This window comes from Ciconia boyciana, chromosome 9, assembly GCF_034638445.1.
Source record: "Ciconia boyciana chromosome 9, ASM3463844v1, whole genome shotgun sequence".
Taxonomy (NCBI): Eukaryota; Metazoa; Chordata; class Aves; order Ciconiiformes; family Ciconiidae; genus Ciconia; species Ciconia boyciana.
This window is the reverse complement of record NC_132942.1, coordinates 29775267-29789557: the sequence shown is the minus strand read 5'-3', so window position 1 is coordinate 29789557 and position 14291 is coordinate 29775267. Positions and strand designations below refer to the sequence as shown.

General features: G+C 38.7%; 1 protein-coding gene across 4 annotated transcripts in view; it reads left to right on the top strand.

The window, feature by feature from the left end:
- The window catches only part of CYLD (CYLD lysine 63 deubiquitinase), a 31862-nt gene extending 17908 nt beyond the window's left edge, over positions 1 to 13954 (top strand). For 2 of the 4 annotated variants that reach the window (XM_072872238.1, XM_072872235.1), the window contains exons 13-17: positions 2573 to 2705; positions 3312 to 3420; positions 4559 to 4677; positions 5350 to 5566; positions 7075 to 11734. In XM_072872238.1, the coding sequence (XP_072728339.1) occupies positions 2573 to 2705; positions 3312 to 3420; positions 4559 to 4677; positions 5350 to 5566; positions 7075 to 7259 (763 nt within the window). In that variant the 3' untranslated portion in view covers positions 7260 to 11734. Of the gene's footprint in view, positions 1 to 2572; positions 2706 to 3311; positions 3421 to 4558; positions 4678 to 5349; positions 5567 to 7074; positions 11735 to 12428 lie in introns of those variants that run through there. The other 2 variants (XM_072872237.1, XM_072872236.1) reach the window with 2 other exon arrangements.
- Positions 13955 to 14291: the final 337 nt, after the last annotated feature.

Sequence of the window (14291 nt, the reverse complement as noted above, 5' to 3'; positions counted from 1 at the left end):
GAGGACCCTACAGCACATCTTAATGTGGCCTACAGCTTATAGCTACTTATTTCTGGGACAACCTGCAGACATGGCTGAATCGGTGTTTAAGCCATGGAAACTGATTTGCATTTCTTCAAGGCTAATGAAAATATTTCAGTGGTTTGCCTTGATCAAGTTTGGCTTCTCTTACTTTATCAAAATAACAGATACTGGCATTTATGTATGCCTTCATTCTTGACTGTAGCACTACAAGGATTCAGCTGTCATAACTGAGTTTAACAGAGGCAGGGATCGTTGCCCACTGCTGTCACTTTGCTAGCTGGCACCTGATATTCTCAGGTTCCTTGCTGCATTCTGTGGCAGCAGCAGTGTTGCAAGGCACTTCCCGTAGTTTTTCAGTCCTTTTCTCATCGCAGGAATTGTATTAGTTTATGTGCTGCTTTAGTTCAGTGGTGTGTGAGGTGCATAAGTGCCCACTGTCTGTTGCGCTATGCAGAGGTACAGGAGCTAGGACACCCTAACTAGAGCATCTGTGTGTAGTATGCTATAGTTCACTGTGTAGATGCCATTGGAGTATACTGAGGCTATCTTCTCTGGTAGTTCTGTAGGGAAATTTTGAAAAAGTTTGAAGGGATGAGAGATACCATATAATGAATTTGGAACTGTGTTCCTGCTTCTGCCTAAACAAAGGTCTATGTTTGTAATCTACTGTTAGGTTAAAAAAAAAAAGGCCAAAACACATAACTAGTAACTTCAAGCATGTATTGGGTCTATATAGAAAAGTGTTTAGAGAATAGCTTGCCATCTTAAGACAGTTGTTGCTACTGCCTCTCTTCGATTCTATGAAATACAATGTGCTGAGAAACCCCTGAGGCTAATGTATTATTCTGGTGAAACAGCTGGGGTACAATACTATAATTATAATAGTAGTATTTATTATTATAATTAGAATAATAGATCTTCATGTGAGAATGCATTTCTAGTTTTTGGTAGTTAACAGGTGTGCTGCTGTGGCAGAAATCACAGCTGAAAGGAGTAGAGTAAAAGCAAGGGAAGATGCCTCTTACTCCACTTGTGGAAGACGGTGCAGAAACGTGTATTTCTTTAATCCCTCTTTTGTAAAGCTTGGCCTTCAAGGTTTTTGTCATGTCTGTGCCATACAGAGGACAACAGAACTTATGTTCCACTGTTCAGCTTTTAGCACCAAAGTTGGTGTGTTTTGTGCATGTACCTTAACTCTTAAAGAGTAATTCAGAAGTCTCCTTTCTTCTTAGAAAGAAGGTTTAAAATTAATAATGGTAACTTTGAGCATCATACTCTTAGAATCCTCTCAACACCTGAATACTCTAAAAAGCAACATTGTCTTAAATGCTGGCTGGGATGGGAGGAGGTTGCCATTTATAGCAAATTTGATGCAAGTTCCCAGGAATTTAATCCCAGAAACTTTGACACTGGGATGAAACAGCTCCTACCTAACTTTTTTCTTTTGCTGTTGGAGGCTAGTTACTCCTGTATGCTTTTTCTCCATGATAGAAACATCAATTTCTTCAATGTGACCACAGTCTTCTATATCCTTTCTTATGTCCTTCCAGAGTAGGTTGAAGTACTCATCTGAAACTTGCTTCCCAAATATCTCAGATTTACGTTTATGTAACACAAATATTACCTGAAAACATCAGTACTTAATTTTGACTTTGTTTTGAACCATCTGACCTCAAAACTTACTTAAATTAGTAGCTTAATCCTTTGTCCCTCTCCCTATCCATATAAAACTATGCTGTGGTTTTGTGGTTCTTGTTTTTTTTGGGGAGTTTGGTTTGTGGTGTGTGTTTGTTTGTTTGGTGGGGGTTTTTTGCCATTTGTTGTTGTTGTGGTTGTGAGGATGAAGAAGTTTATCCAGATCACTTACTGTGGCTAGCATTGGCAGTTAATGTAGTAGCCTGCCTTCTTAATGTTTGCCTAGGTGTGGAAGGCTTCTTAATAGTAAGAGCTGGACAGCCCTTAAATTAGGATGATCCTTTTGGAGAGTTCTCTGTTAACTATATAGCGAGTCTCACAACACTAGCCATCTATGTGAAAATTCTACTGTATGAAGCAGTGTAAATATCTCCCTGTTTAAAGGAAATGTTTAATTAAACCCAGTCTTTTTTTTAACTCCTTATTGGGAATATCCTACTGAAGAGAATTTTTGTTGTTCCTTTTGATGTTTTATTACTGAAACTCTTAACTTGTCTTTCCAATGAAAGCTGCTTTAGTGTGTTGGAGTTTTCGATGCATATGCTTAGGAAGTATTTCTTAGTTGGTAGTGCATAGGTGTATGGTTGTTTTAAAACATACTCTGAAACGTTATACTGCTTTTGTTTCTTAAATAAGGTTTTCTAAAATCAGTCCACACTTAATACTTGATTGCCTATCATCTAAGGCGTTTTGTTGTTGCTGGCTTTTTTTTTTTTTTTAAAAAAAGCATAATATATTTCAATGCAGAGAGGATATTGTATAGACTATTTTCTGGTAAATGTTATTTTCGTAGTAAAATACTGCCATCGTTACATTAGAGCTTCAGAATCTGTTTTTTTAAATCTGTTTTTAGATCAGCAGGTCAGAAAGTACAAGACTGTTACTTCTATCAGATTTTTATGGACAAAAATGAGAAAGTTGGAGTCCCAACAATTCAGCAGTTACTAGAGTGGTCATTCATCAACAGCAACTTGAAGTTTGCAGAGGTTGGTGACAGCTGTTGCTTTGTTAGAAGTGATGATACCTAGATATTTGCTCATTCAGCAGTGGGACAAAAATAGGATTTGGCGTGAAAACAAAACACGGACATGTTGGAAATGGGAGTACGAGGTCAGTGGTACAGGTTGCCTACATTACAAAAATATTCTAAGGTTGACTTAGTGATGTGTATCCTTGGTTGAACAGACCAAAGTAATTTAGGTAAAGAATTGAAAGAAAACTTCTTAGTTACTGCCAGCAAGTTGTCTTAAGGATGAATATTTTGAGATACCTCTGTTTGTAAAAAGCTTTACAAAGGGAAGATTTCCCCCTGCCCGCCCCCCCCTCCCCGGATCAGGGAGTGTAGTCCAGTATGTTTAGTATCGTACTTGAACGTAACGGGACATTTGACAATGATTTAGATGCCACTTTCCTGGGCTTTTTTAGCTGTAGGAAACTCAAAGACTTAATTTTGGTTTGCTTATCTTGTTAATTTTGAAGTCAATGGCTGCAAGTTTAAATAACATGAATATGTTTATATTAGAAGTATGTCTCTAAGTTTAGACAATTATCTATCTCAAGCTCATTACATTATATTCTGGCATTTTACCTAGGCACCCTCTTGCCTGATTATCCAGATGCCTCGGTTTGGAAAAGACTTCAAAATGTTCAACAAAATTTTTCCATCCTTGGAATTAAATATAACAGACTTACTTGAAGATAGTAAGTATACAACATTGTGTTGTGTAATAAAAGAGAGTTGTTGAGAATGACTAACAGTGAAAGTAAGTACTCCTGGTAGTTCTGTTTGTGTTTTGGGGGTGTTTTTTGGTGGTGTTTTGTTTTGCTGTTGTTTTGTTTTTATTAAATATTTAACAAGGTAATGTGAGATGCTCAGGCTGAGGAGAAAGGAGAGTTTACTGGCTAGAATGCTGCTTTTTTTTTTTTAAGTCAAAAGCTATAATTCAGAAGAACATATAGAATATAACTTGCTTGATTTTGTTTAATTCTTGAGTATCTGTACAACTAAACTTCTTATTTCAAGACAATGTTGTTAAAATTGAGTTATTAGCAGCAAAACAATTCCTTAATGTGGCAGGTAGGAAATCTTAAAAGCTAAGTGTAGCACCAAGATTGGTTAACAGGTATTTACAATGTTGACTGTGTTTCATTAGTCTTCATCAGTTTGTGCTGCTTGTTTCTAAGATTTTTGTCATTAGTTTATCGAATGAGAAGAAGAGAACCTGGGATTAGTATGTAAACCTGCAGCACGTAGTGATGGTGCATTTTTCAACTATAAATCTATCCCTTTTTTTGTGACCTAAATTTCTTGACATTTGTCATCCACTGAAGTTTTCATTGCATTACCTAAGAAAAGACACCTTGTTTTAAATTTGAGATAATAATTAATAAAACTGCTAAAATTTATTGGAATAATAATCTCTGAAACAGTCATGGTCTTTTCTTTCACTGTCATAGCCATCAGCTTATGCTATTCCCCCCCAGTATTGACAGACACAGGGGCTAAGCGAGCTGCACCAATATGATGAGAGAGAACTACCTTGATTTAAAAGCCTTTTTTATCAACTGCATGAACAAGTAAAAACTTAATTTTTATCGTCTTCCATTTTGCAGCTTACCACTCTAACCCTTTTTCTCCTATTCCACATTATGTTGAAGGGAAGAAGTTAAATACAGTGATACATTTCTGCTTTGATTTGCAATCTGGTCTTAGCTTTTTTAATGTAGTGTTTTTCTCCATTTAAAATAGTAATCCTCTCCCCTTTCCGTACCCCTCACCATAAAAAAAACAAAGCAAGCCTCCCCAAATTGGAGACTAATATCTTCTTTAAAAATGCAGCTCCCAGGCAGTGCCGTATATGTGGAGGGCTTGCTATGTATGAGTGCAGAGAATGTTATGAAGATACTGATATTTCTGCTGGGAAAATCAAGCAGTTCTGCAAAACCTGCAATACGCAAGTAAGCTGTTGTCTTTGTTATTCTGTATGGATTTAACCCAGATGGTACATGCTGTAATTATCGACAGAAAGGCGTAAGAGTGTAGTGAGACTTTCTCACCAGCACTAGTGTAACTATGCCCACCAAGTAAAGTGTAGCCTTTGGTGACAAATCAGGAACTCCACTTGACTCTGCAATGTATTAATCAACAGTTTCTTACTGAAAACATGGCATCTGCCAAATCCAGGACTGAATACAGTGGAGAAGTAGTAATTGTAGGCAGCTTGGAATGTGTTTCCTGTCACCTGCTTTAAATCCTGATTTTTACATACATGCTACGTTGTTTGAATTGATAAGTTCATGGCATAGAACTGTTTAATTTTGAGAGCTCTTTGGTAACTTAAATGAAGCTGTCATAGTCACAGCTTGTTTTCAAGTCTGAGCGTAGTAGAAAATTGTTGCATTAAATCTGATCTCCCTTCTAACCTTAGATTTGAATTTTCTGGGCAATATTGAACTACACTGGTGGAGAAAAATAGAAGAAATGTTTAGTCTGCTACTGTTATTGCACTTCCTTCTCTAATGCCATTAATCTTCAGTTCAGCAATAATGTTCTTTTTAGCTTTGTCTGCCGCTGAAGCAAATAATCTTATGGGGTGTTTTTTCTCTTCTGAAATATCACTTCAATTGTAGGTTCATCTTCATCCCAAGAGACAGAGTCATAAATTCAATCCATTGTCATTACCTAAAGATCTGCCAGACTGGGATTGGCGACATGGCTGCATCCCGTACCAGAAGATGGAGTTGTTTGCTGTTCTCTGCATAGAAACAAGCCACTATGTAGCTTTTGTTAAATACGGGAGGGATGACTCCGCCTGGCTTTTCTTTGACAGCATGGCAGATCGGGATGGTAGATCTTTATTTATTATTAATTTTCTATTAATTTTTTTACATGTATTACTATTTTAAATCTCAGTGCCTATTTCTTAACGTTTTGGGGATATTAATGTCATTTAACTTGAAGTATTTGATGCTGGGACACTAATCTTGACCCAGCCTTACCTCAGCATGTTGATTTCACAGCAGCCACTGATTTACATAATCTAAATTTCAAGTAGATTGGATGCCTTATTAAGTAGATGGTACAGAAGTAACTGCAGAAGTTCTCTAGCGGGACTCCTTATATGTTTTTCTATAGTTTGCAAGTTTAGCAGAGAGAATTCATTTTAAATAAGCAACTGCAGGAATGTGTTCTTCCCGTCTCTATTTAAGTGGATGTACACAATTATAAGATAGTATGCAAATATTTTTATTGATTTTGGTTAAATGACTTAGTGTAGGTGTCTTTAGAATAAAAGAAATAGTCACACATTACAACATCTATGCTGTTCCTTTGAGTCTCTTTAGAGTTATCAGTGGAAAACTGTTAACCCTGTAGTAATACAAATGTCAGTAAAACAAGTGTTCTCTTAGATACTGCTGCATTAAATAGTGTTTAAATAAGGACTCTCCGTTCAGTTCTGGTGCCTGAGAAAAACAGTAATAGATGCAAGTGTCAGACTCATAGTAGCAGTTCTTTGCATGAAGCATTCTTGAACCCCTCTGTTACAGTGTGGTTTGCGGGGCGAGGGGAGAAGAATCTTGCCTTCTGTTAAAAATGAAACTGCTACAGGATTAAAGTCTCTTTTTTATAACAACCAGAAGGCAATCAAGCTTTGTTTCAGAGTGCTTGAAATGTGTATGACTGAAGTCTGTAAAGAACCACTTTATTTCAGGAATGTAGATCACATGAGATACTCGCTGGATGTCTCTCAGTGCTGATCTTAGGTTTTTTTGTATCACAAATATTTTTCTTCAGCTGGTGCTATAAGCTAAAAATGTCTGCTGGGGAACAGTGTCATGGATGTCCATACTTGCGTTGTTTGAATTTGCTCATTTTTACATGGAAAATGGCCAGGAGCAAACTCTGCCTTAGTCTCGCAAGTCAGGTACAGACACTCATGGTTTAGAAATTCATCAACTGTTACCAGTTGTCATGTTACTAACAAATTCAGGAGCATTGGAGGTGGAGAATGTATTCAGGTCACTCTCCCAAAGTCTCTTTAGTGTCTCCCAAAGAATCTTTAGTGTTAACGAAACCCCAAAGTTCTTGTTCTGGTGGGGTTTTTGTTGGTGTTTGTGTGGATATTTGTTTGTTAGTAACACCACAAGATATTCTAACACCAATTGCAATTTTTCTTAAACAGTACACTTTTCACATAAGTTTACCCTGCAGTAGTCCAGAATGGCATATTTAGGTTTTTGTAGAAGGTGTTTTCAAGAACTGGTGATGCTGTCATAATTAAAGTACATTATAAAGAGAAAATATATGTAGATGCTATCCTAATCTATTTCTCTTTCTTTCCTTATGATTAAAAGGAGGTCAGAATGGCTTTAACATTCCACAAGTTACCCCATGTCCAGAAGTTGGTGAATACCTGAAGATGTCTCTAGAAGAATTGCACTCACTGGATTCCAGAAAAATTCAAGGTTGTGCACGAAGACTACTTTGTGATGCTTACATGTGCATGTATCAAAGTCCAACGATGAGTTTATACAAATGAACAATGTCCTCTGGAAAACTGAAGAAACAGTATAGAGTTATCTCCTGTTGCATTTGCTGCATTTTTTGGTTAGTTTTAATGCAACCGTTGCTGGCAATGGATGCGATGACAAGGAAGAAGTTGACTCCGAGCAAAAGGATTACTGTTCCAAAACCTACATGTGGAGTTCTGTAATTGAAGTATTTAAGCATTTTGCACTCTGGGAAGTGTGCTTGTATGTGTTTGTTTTATAAACAAAGTCTAAGTGAAGTTACTAAAACTTAAAGCTTTAAGTGCATTGATTATACACAGGCTTTTTTGAAATGTTAAGGGTGAAATTATATCAGGAGAAACTTAGTCCACTGAGAATGTAAAGATACACAGTGTTCTTGCTCGGTGCATTTCTGTGGACCAAGGATGATGATTCTCTTGTGTTTCTCTACCCTCCACACCCACCACTTCTCCCCACCCTTGATCTTTTTAGAACCATAGATTCTCTCTCTTGAAGAGAGGGTAACTGCAGTTTCAGTAAAATAAATTTGAGACTGCTCATTGCATATTAATTCTGTTCTGTTATCTGTCTGCTACATTCTTTTCAGTTCACACATTTGCATCTTCAAAAATTAACATTCGTTTAAAGATCTGAATTCCTATCTTGTGAAAAATCAAGCACACAGATCTCCTATCTGTTAACTGTGATTTTTGGAGGGGAAAAAGAGGAGGAGAAGAGGGTATTAAGGGGAAGCATAATTGCTGAAATATAAAATTAGCAATGAAAGTTAACAGATGCCTTTTTCTAAGGGTCTATTTTTAAAGAAACAAAGCAGTCTGGAACAGAACAGCAACTTTATACAAATGATTTGAGGACAAAACAATAAAATAGTGGATTGCCTCAGGGAACGTTACTGAAGTGGATTCCAGTCCTTGGTAAAACAAAACTGACTTTTCTACAGTACATTAAGCTACTACCTGGGAATATGTTATACATCTGACTCTTAATTTCAGAATTATTAATGAATATTAAAAATATCTGCCTGGAAAGATGAAACTATAAATAAAAGTAGATCAGAGTTTTCCTGTATACCAAGTATCTGATGAAAACTAACTTGAAAAGCTGCACAACCTGTGTTGACGTAAAATGTTATACTTTGAAGTCTGTTGGTTCCTGTTTGCAATGAAATACTGTTGTTTTAGTTGCTTTTTAGCTAATTCTGTCTACATTGACTAGCAAACGTGCAACAACATCTATACAGTAAAATCTGGTTGTACAAATTGCATATACGTGAGCTGTACATTTTCAACTCTAACATGTTTTATATAGAAAAGTTCCTTTTTGGGATCAAGTCTATAGAAGGAGAGGTCACAAAATATAACACAGGAGAAGCTACTTTGACAAAGCCAAAGGACATTTTAAAGACAGTGGAGACTGATCTCATATTGTAGAAAATGTGGTTACTTTGTTCTTCTTGGGAAACCTAAAATCTTTCTGTTCCACAGAACAGTACTAGAGAGAGATTTGAAAATTATGCTTGAAGGATGAATCTGTCTAAAGCAAGGGGTGGTGAGAGAGTGCATCTGTTCCATTAGCTGCTGTATGAAGTGTGCTCTAATTTTTCACTCTCAAGAGCAAGAAAGCTATTAAAAGCGTCACTGTTGCTTTTGCCTCTAATAGTCTCCTGGCTTCCATGTTCCCTTGCCTTATTTATCTAGTCTGTGCTCCTTAGCTAACTCTGTTTCTTTAGTTTCAGTACTACTACAACCTCTTGAACTCTTTCTCTCCTGAAACATTTCAGTGAGGCTTTAGGTGATGGATTCTATAACCATCTGTCAGTGGATGGATTGTTCATTGGGTCTTCCTTGGCCACATGCTATCCTGCTCTGGGACAGCAGCTGCAGATGCTCAGACCTGTCGACAAAGATGCCATAGAAGCATCTCATAGGTAATAAAAAGTAAAAAGACTAGTTGTAGGTCTTGGCTGTGCAGCTTGTATTTATTAAAATGGGCTCAAGAACACTTACATGATCTGAGCAGAAGGGGTGATAACCCACCCTTGGCTGCATATTGAAACGGAAGTCTGGCCACAGCCGCCAGGTACCTCAAGTGATGTTTTCAAATAGAGCTGTTTGCAAAGCAAAGGCAGGAGGGGGCTTGCAAAAAAAAAAAAAAAAAGGCAATAATAATACAAGAGACTCTCAACTTGCTCTCTACAAAGTTTGATACCTTGTTTGATACCTTCATTCCCGTAGCCCCATAGTGACTCAACCTGAACATAGTTGCAAGTGGTGCCCCCTTCTGAACAAGGAGCAAACATAAAGGCTTTACAAAATGAACACGCACAAATCTGTGTACCAATGAGACCAATTTGAATGTCTGGATTCTTTCTCTTCTCTAGCCCTAGATTTATTTTCTAGTTTTCTCAATGCATTAACTTTCATATGTCTTCCACTTGTGTTCTCTCCTTCCCCTCCCCCCTGCCCTTCACCTATACTACATACTACCTAAAGTTATAGTTACCTTACCTCTTCCTGCCTGAACTTGGAGAACAGCTGTGGAACTGCTGTGGCTAGAGGGGAGACTTGGACTTGGCAACCATACTAAAGTTTTCTAGATGAAAGCAAGCTACCAACTCTTTTTCACAACTGTAAATATCCAAGAATCCCCTTTTTTTCAGGATGCATATTCTACTAGAAGTGAATAAAAACAGATGGGTGTAAATGAGCTGCTTGGCTTCTTGCCTCCAATCTTCTGGCCTTTGACTGGAAATGGAGAAGTAGTTGTGTGAATGCTTACTGTGGTACACATAGAGAACATACAGAAAAAACAGTTGAAATGCATTATCGTGCACGCTTCTTGGTGACAAATACTGTGTTTCGAAATGCAGGCAGTACTTTACAGTCTGCATTTTGTACTACTTTATATTACTGCAAAACAGTAAATAGTTTTGCAAACAGTATGTGATTACATGGTTAGTTTATTGCTTATCAGTTAAGTAGACAGAGATGTCTTCTATAGCATAAAAAAAAAAAAAGGTGTTGGTTTTGACAATTGAGTCTTCTGTTATTTTAATCCAAAAAGTATTGCTTTATGGTGTACTGCATTGGACCGGAGATAATCTGGCAATGTAAATGAAATGTTATGGAAACTAACCCTGATTTTTATTTCCCTTCTCAGAAAGGAGTATACAGACAGAAAAGTGTTTTCACTGTGAAAGGAAAATTGTAAAATAACTTGTATACAAGGGTAAGAAACTGTTTCTATCCTTCAGCATATATTGCAAGGGAATTGAATAAGCTATTTTGTAGAAACAGCCTGCATTTTAAAACATCTACTGTTGTTAAATGTAATGCCCAAAGATTCCAGTGACTAAGCACCCAACTTTTATGAGTTTAATGCATTTGGGAACCTCCCAATCAGCTCTCTTTTATATGGTGAATGTGCCCATAAATTAATAGCACTTAGGTGATTGCTTCATGGTGTGGCTCTTAAATATTGCTAACAATGGCCTTAACCTGTGAGTGGGAAAACATAGAAAATACAGTTCCTGACAGCCTGTGAAAAATGTAAAGTTTCAGAATAAATACATAAACTTTCATAATTGGGGAGAAAAACTGCACCCCTGTACAACTCTCAGCCCCTATTCTGCTAATCATTTTTAGACATAGGGGCTCAAATCAGTAGAAAATGGAACAAATCACTGTGCCACTAAATGCTTGCTTATTTTGAACATAGAGGGTAAAGTGAAAAGGTGTTAGTTAAAGGTGATGCCTTACACATTACTAACGCAAAAATACCACCAAACAATGAAACCCCAGACCCACAGTAAGCCACATCAGAGTGCTTGTCTTTTGGTGTGGGAGATAATTGGAGGAAAAAAAATACAAAAACAGTATGTTCAGGAAAGGTCTTTCTAATATCTGGGATACTGATTCTATGCTCTTGAAAAATGTAGTACTGTGTTTTACTAAACAGCCTGTGAGATTTCCATTTTAAGCAAGTACTATGTGTAACAGGCATTACTCATCATCATAAATGGTTCATTTCAATGCACTTATTTTTCTTGTGCACTTTATACTTCACTGAATAGACAAACTTGGTCACCACGATCCCTAACGATAGCCTGTTTAATACAATACTGAGGCACAACATGCTGCCAACTGGAATTTTATGGTTTCAGAACTAAGTTGGTGTAAAAAAACAGCTTTAGAGCTTTGTGTATTTTTACCACTGTAACAAAGCATGTTTTTCTCTGTTCTTGATGGTTTGCTAAATAAACATCCCATGTTTTGTGCACAAACAGTCTCTTAAACTTACAAAGGCTGTCTCCAAGAATGAGTTAGGGAAACAAACCATTGTATATCAGCTTGCCCTCAACTAGCCTTAACTCCCCCCCCCCCCGCAATGGGAGAGCGGAATTAGCTGCTGCTGGAAAGGAATGTACCATCTGCTCTTTATGTATGAATATTAATTAAAAATATTATTCTTATGGCTCTATTCATTTATTTGGGGGCTTGGAGTTTTGGGAGTGTCACAAACAATAATGAGTACAGTGTTGAACTAGCTTGTTTTGTGTACTTACAGAAGGATTTATTTTTATATATTTTTGATAGTCTCTCAATTTCAACATTTCTAGAAACTTGGGAATTGCTGTACTGTATCAACTCAGGTCTAAATATACTGCTTGTGTCTTACCAGTTAGTACCTGCTACTATAATGGAAAACCAATGAAAAGCTGCTATAGCTAACTGTAGTTTGCCTGTAGGGAAAAATGAATTTATTCTTAAATGCTTAGTACACTACCTTACTGACCCTAGATGATCACTGGGATCATGCTGTAGCTTCAGTGCTGCTTCCATAGCTACCATTTAGAAGACCTGCATGCCAAGTTTGCATGCAAACCTGTAAAATGAATGCTGTCAATTTAAGTATTTTTTAAATCTCTTATTGCAAATACTTAAGCATGTAAAAATACTTGCAAAAGATATTTTCAGGAAACATATTACCTACTTCTGTAGTGTAAAGGGTTGGGGGTTTGTTTGTTTTTTTTAAACTGAGTTTTTCATTTGCAATAAGATTATTATTTGACTTTTTTTGAAGCTAAAGCTGAGCCCTCCTGTGAATCACTATGGGAAAGGTGCTCAGAACATCTCACTCAACATTTTCATAGCAATAACACCAATGTTTATCTTCAGGAGAGCCGAGTCCTGCTGAGGAGCTGCAGCTGGAGGTTTGCCTGTATTTCGAGTATTCAGTCACAAGAGGGCACTGCCTGTACCAGCTGGAAACACCTTGCCTGTTCCTAACCCACAGCTTTTAAAAATGAAGATTTATTTTCATATGTGCCTATACAGCTATTGTAATCCCATCTTTATAGTGCTGCTCTTAAAACTACTTTTGGGCTAACGTAATTAGGTAGATGTAAAACTTTCACAGGTTTATAAGTTTCAGACATGCACCAAATCTAACGCAACGGGTCTTCGTCTCAGACGTGGCAGTATGTGTAATTCCCGCAGTGGTCAAGCCCACAGACAGTTCACGAACAAAGTGCTGCAAGTTGAGCTCGTGTCCCCGCTGAGCGTGGGAGCTGGCCAAGGGCTGGGCTGGCATCTCACACAGCAGCCTGCGTCTGGGCAAGGCGGCTTCTGGTCCCTACTGCACCAAAGCTGCCCGTGGATCTCGAGCCCGGCTGCGCAGTGCAAAGCTCCGATAATGGAAAATTGGATCCAAATGAAACTGCTGTTTGCCTGTCTAACGCAGATACTACTGGGGAGGTGTAAAATACCTAGGAGATCTTGGGGCATTTGTAAAGCTTAGTGGAAGGTAATGAAAACCGTAAACAACTTGAACGCAGGAGTAATTTTTCAAACCAAAAACTTTCATGCAAAACAAAATGTCATAGAAAAATGCACAGTGTGAGACACAATCTTCAGTCACTTCATGAGGAGCAGGTCCAGCCGTGGTTGCTGAACCCAGCGGTGTGGCTGCAGCCTCCGTTAGCCCTGCCTGTTTTCTTTAGGCTCTTCCTCAGAGATCTGCTTCTGGCCAGCTCAGGAAACGGGAGCAGTCTGAGGCCCACCTCCCTTCTGAGCTGGTGCAGGAATTCAGTGGTTTTGGGGACAGAAGGAAGCCAGGGTAGGTGTGTTTTTAGCTGTAGCATCACTGATGCTTGGGTTAGAGAGCACCTTATGGTCCCTGATCAGTTTGCTCTTCCGGCTGATGTTTAGTGGGCCGGTGCTGCAGTGCGCTCAGGGCCCGAGGCCGCCCCATGGAGCCGCAGGTGGCAGTGCAGCCCCCGGCCCCGCGCCCCTTGTTGCTGCCTGCTGATGTCTCTAATGCTGGGAGGCCCCATGGCTGCTCTCAGAGAGGGCGATGCTGCCGGGTTCCTGTGCGAGCAGGGCAGCAGTGGGGGGCTGCCGGCTGCGGGTTGGTCCTTTTAACCACGGCAGGGAGGTACTGCTTGGCGTGTGACGGTGCCACATAAAGCAAGCACCTATAGAAAAGGACAGTAGGGAAAAACAAAAGAAAAAAGGGCTGATTACTGAGCCGCAGCACAACCCGGCTGCACGCGCGAGTGCCGGGGCGGCCACGTGCAGGCCCTGGTGGGAGCAAGGCGGGAAGCCCCACGGCTGCTGACGTACCCAGGTCCGAGAGTGGAAAGGATGCGGGCTGCCGCTCCCGCCTCAGCCCACGGCCAGCACTACAGGTACTCATGAGCGGTGACAAATGCATTTGATGCATTTTATAATGGAGCAAGTAGTACAATAAAAACATTTACAAAAAGGAAAAAAAAGACATCCCAACACCCCACAACCAACCTGCATTTTATGGCCCTAATGGTCAAGTTTTGCAGCTGATTGGCCTGTGTATACAGAAATCTGATCGTGGATATTGTTATTTATTAATCAATTTTAGCCATTAATTAATTTAAATAATTAAAGAAAAATGGGGAGGTTTTGGGGGTCTAACTATTCTCTATATGCGTTAATAACTTAAAACTGCAGTAATTCTGTGTGCGTATTTTCTATCTCTGTATATGCATGACTCTCTGCGGCCCC